The sequence below is a fragment of the Lonchura striata genome, unplaced genomic scaffold (assembly GCF_046129695.1).
Source record: "Lonchura striata isolate bLonStr1 unplaced genomic scaffold, bLonStr1.mat Scaffold_99, whole genome shotgun sequence".
NCBI lineage: Eukaryota > Metazoa > Chordata > Aves > Passeriformes > Estrildidae > Lonchura > Lonchura striata.
The window spans coordinates 958660-962877 of record NW_027461193.1 but is presented as its reverse complement, the minus strand read 5'-3'; the positions used below and the strand labels follow the sequence as shown (position 1 = coordinate 962877).

The 4218-nt window shown below is 54.2% G+C and overlaps 1 protein-coding gene across 1 annotated transcript; it reads left to right on the top strand.

Moving 5' to 3' along the window:
* The first annotated feature begins 495 nt into the window (after positions 1-495).
* On the top strand, positions 496-1481 carry LOC144248874 (olfactory receptor 14A16-like). The gene has a single exon (XM_077790852.1). The coding sequence runs from the start codon at positions 549-551 to the stop codon at positions 1479-1481; it is 933 nt and encodes a 310-aa protein (XP_077646978.1). The 5' UTR covers positions 496-548.
* Positions 1482-4218: the final 2737 nt, after the last annotated feature.

The window sequence follows — 4218 nt, the reverse complement described above, 5'->3', positions numbered from 1 at the left end:
TCCAGCCCCTCACCTTCCCTCAGCCACAGGGAATCCTTTGCCTCTCACATCTCTCAGTGGCAAACTCTGAGTGCAGCAGGAATGCTGGGGATTTCTGACCTCAGAGAGCCAGGAATGGTGTGTGGGTAAGAAAACAATTCCTAAAACCAGCTCCTGCCATCGATTTCCATTAGAAATAAAGTGAAATTCCTTTAGAAGTCTGAATGCAGATGCTACCAAGCTTTTCTGCAGTAGGAGTGATTCCCCTGACAAATCCTGAATATCCAGCCTTGTCCCTCTGCCACAGGGCCACAAACCCAGGGCAGCAGGGCAGGGACAGCTCCTAGAGATCCCTCACGCACAGGCCTGGCTGCTCCTGGCACACTCAGCCAGCACAGATGGAGCTCAGGCAGGGACCTGGGTGAAGGTTTTCCCAGAGCAGGATCAAGGGTGGGTGAGTTCCAGCACGACAGGCTGCAGGGAATGGCCCAGGTTTGTCTCCAAGCAGCCTCTCCTGACTTGTCCCTGTCCTTTCTCCTTGAACAGGTGCCCATGTGCAGCCACAGCAAATGTCCAACAGCAGCTCCATCAGCCACTTCCTCCTGCTGGCACTGGCAGACACGCGGCAGCTGCAGCTCCTGCACTTCTGCCTCTTCCTGGGCATCTCCCTGGCTGCCCTCCTGGGCAACAGCCTCATCATCAGCGCCGTAGCCTGCGGCCACCACCTGCACACGCCCATGTTCTTCTTCCTGCTCAACCTGGCCCTCAGCGACCTGGGCTCCATCTGCACCACTGTCCCCAAAGCCATGCACAATTCCCTCTGGGACACCAGGACCATCTCGTACACAGGATGTGCTGCTCAAGTCTTTCTGATATTCTTCTTCCTTGGATCAGAGTTTTCCCTCCTGACCATCATGTGCTATGACCGCTACGTGTCCATCTGCAAACCCCTGCACTACGGGACCCTCCTGGGCAGCAGAGCTTGTGCCCACATGGCAGCAGCTGCCTGGGCCAGTGCCTTTCTCAATGCTCTCATGCACACAGCCAATACATTTTCCCTGCCCCTGTGCCATGGCAATGCCCTGGGCCAGTTCTTCTGTGAAATCCCCCAGATCCTCAAGCTCTCCTGCTCCAAATCCCACCTCAGGGAACTTGGGCTCATTGCTGTTAGTGTCTGTTTGGCACTTGGTTGTTTTGTGTTCATTGTTTTCTCCTATGTGCAGATCTTCAGGGCTGTGCTGAGGATCCCCTCTGAGCAGGGACGGCACAAAGCCTTTTCCACCTGCCTCCCTCACCTGGCTGTGGTCTCTCTCTTCCTCAGCACTGGTGCATTTGCCTACCTGCAGCCCTCCTTGATCTCCTCCCCATCTCTGGATCTTGCCCTGTCAGTTCTGTACTCAGTGGTGCCTCCAGCCCTGAACCCCCTCATCTACAGCCTGAGGAACCAGGAGCTCAAGGCTGCAGTGTGGAGACTGATGACTGGATGCTTTCAGAAACAATAAATTGCTAGCCAATTTCTGCAAATCACTTGTAATAAAAGTCATCTTTGTTACTTCTTGTTGGTTTCATTTTGGACTTTCTTTGTTTTACATATTAATGTTGCCACAAAGAAATGCCATTGTTTGTGCCATTTCTTATTTGATTCTTTCCACTATCCATGTGGCCACAGACTGTGTCAATGAGGGGCTGCGCTCTCGGTGGCTTTCAAGGAACTAAAGGATCTCCCAGCACAGTTTTCTGAAGAGATTCTCCTTTATTGCCTTCTCTGGAGCTGCAGCAGCAATGTCTGTTTGTAGAGCTGGGGCAGATCCGTGCTGGAACAGCAGTTCTGGTCCTGCTGGCCACACAATTCCTGACCCAGGCCAGGAGACATTGGCCTTCTTGGCCAACTGGGCACACTGCTGGCTCATGTCCAGCCTGCTGTCCATCAGTCCCTGCAGGTCCCTTTCTGCCTGGCTGCTGTCCAGCCCCTCTGTCCCCAGCCTGTAGCACTGCAGGGGTTGTTATGGCCAAAATGCAGGACCCAGCACTTGGACTTGTTAAACCTCACCTTGTTGGATTTGGGCCCTGGATCCAGCCTGTCCAGGGCCCTGTGCAGAGCCCTCCTACCCTCCAGCAGATCAACACTCACACCCAGCTTGGTGTCATCTGCAAAGATGTCCTTGGTTCCAAGGTGCCCCTCACTGTCACAATATCCCTTTGGTTACACCTGGCCCTGCACTGTCACACTGGTCTCCTTGGTTCCATGGGGCCCCAAAATGTGACCATGGACTCCTTGGTTCCATGGGGCTCCACAGTGTCACAATGTTCTCGTTGGTGCCACAGTTTCACAGTGGCCCCTTGGTTCCATGGGGCCCCAGGGTGTCACAAAGGCCCCATGGTCACATGAGGTCCCACACTGTCACCATGCTCTCTGTGCTTCCACAAGTCCCCTCAGTGTCACAATGGACTCCTTGTTTCCACGAGCCCACACAGTGTCACAACGGCCTTCCAAATTCCCGGAGGCCCCAGAGTGTCACAGTGGCCCCTTGGTTACACAAGGTCCTGCAGTGTCACAATGTCCCCTTGGTTCCATGAGGCCCCGCAGTGTCAGAACAGCCCCTTGGTTCCCCTGGGCCCTGGACTCTCCCAATGCTCTCCTTGGTTTGGCAGTGTCACATTGGTGAAACCCCTCAGTCACACGAGGCCCCGCAGTGTCACCATGGCCTCTGTGGTTCCACCAGGACCCAGTGTCACGGGGACTCCCTGGTTCCATTGGGCCCCAGAGCACAACAATGGAGCCCTGGTTCTATGGGGCTGCACAGTGTCACCATGGTCCTCTTAGTTCCACAAGGCCTTGCAGGGTCACAATGGCTCCAGAGTGTCCCAATCATCACAGAATGACAGAATCAAATAGGCTGGAAAAGACCTTTGGGATCATCAAATCCAGCCAATGCCCTAATACCGCCTTGTCACCCAGACATGACACTCAGTGCCACTGGAGAGGGACAGTGACTCTGCCACCTCCCCCCTGGCCTGCCCATTCCAATGCCCACTCACCCTTTCTGTGAAGAACTTCTTCCTCTTGTCCAGCCTAAACCTCCCCTGGTGCAGCTGGAGGCTGTGTCTTCTTGTCCTGCCCTCCAGCAGATCCACACTCACACCCAGCTTGGTGTCACCTGCAAATCTGGGGATGGTGGGCTCGATCCCCTCCCCCAGATCATCGGTGAAGATGTTAAACAGGACTGGGCCAAACACAGATCCCTGGGGACAGCACCAGGGACTGGACACCAGCTGGGTGCAGCACCATCCCCACCCCTCTCTGGGCCCAGCCTCCAGCCAGCTCTTCCATCTCCCAGCCAGGAGGGAACCTGCCCAAGCTGGGGCTGCAGCTTTTCCAGGGAATGCTGTCAGGGACAGTGTCCAAGGCTTTGCTGAAGCCCACATGGACACATCCACAGCCTTTCCCACATCCACAGGTGGGTCACCTGGTTATAAAAGGAGATCAGGTTGCTCAGGCAGGACCTGCCCCTCTTAAATCCACGCTGGCTGGCTCTGACCCCTCGGCCATCCTGTGGGTGCCCTGTGGTGGCTCTCAAGGTGATCTGTTCCATAACCTTGCCGGGCACCGAGGTCAGGCTGACAGGCCTGGAGCTCCCCAGATCCTCCTTCCAGCCCTTCCTTGTGATGGGCTCACACTGGCTCCTCCAGTGCTCTGGGACCTTCCTGGTGAGTCAGGACTGATGGTAAATGATGGGGAGCAGCTTGGGGAGCTCATCCACCAGCTCCCTCATCCCCCTAGGATGGATCCCATCTGATCCCATACATCTGTGAGCATCTGAGTGGCTCAGCAGGTCAGCAGCTGCTTCCTCCTGGATTACAGGGGGCTGTTCTGCTCCCTGTGCCCATCTACCAGCTCAGGAGAACTCTTGTCCTGAGGACAATCTCTCCATATATTGAAAATTGAATCAAACAAGGTGTTAAGTACCTCAGCCTTTCCCTTATCTTTAGTTACTCTATTTTCCACTGCATCCAATAAAGAGTAGAGGTTCTCCTTATACCATGTTTTGCTATTAATCATAGACACGTTTGTTATTATTTTTCACAGAATTGGCCAGGTTATTCTTTAATTGAAATTTCACCTCTTTCCTTTTCTCTTTCTGCATGATGTAACAACATCCTTAAACACTTGCTAAGTTGCCTGCCCTTCTGTCCAAAGTTAATGCTCTCTCTGCTTTCCGCTGTGTTCCCACAAAAGCT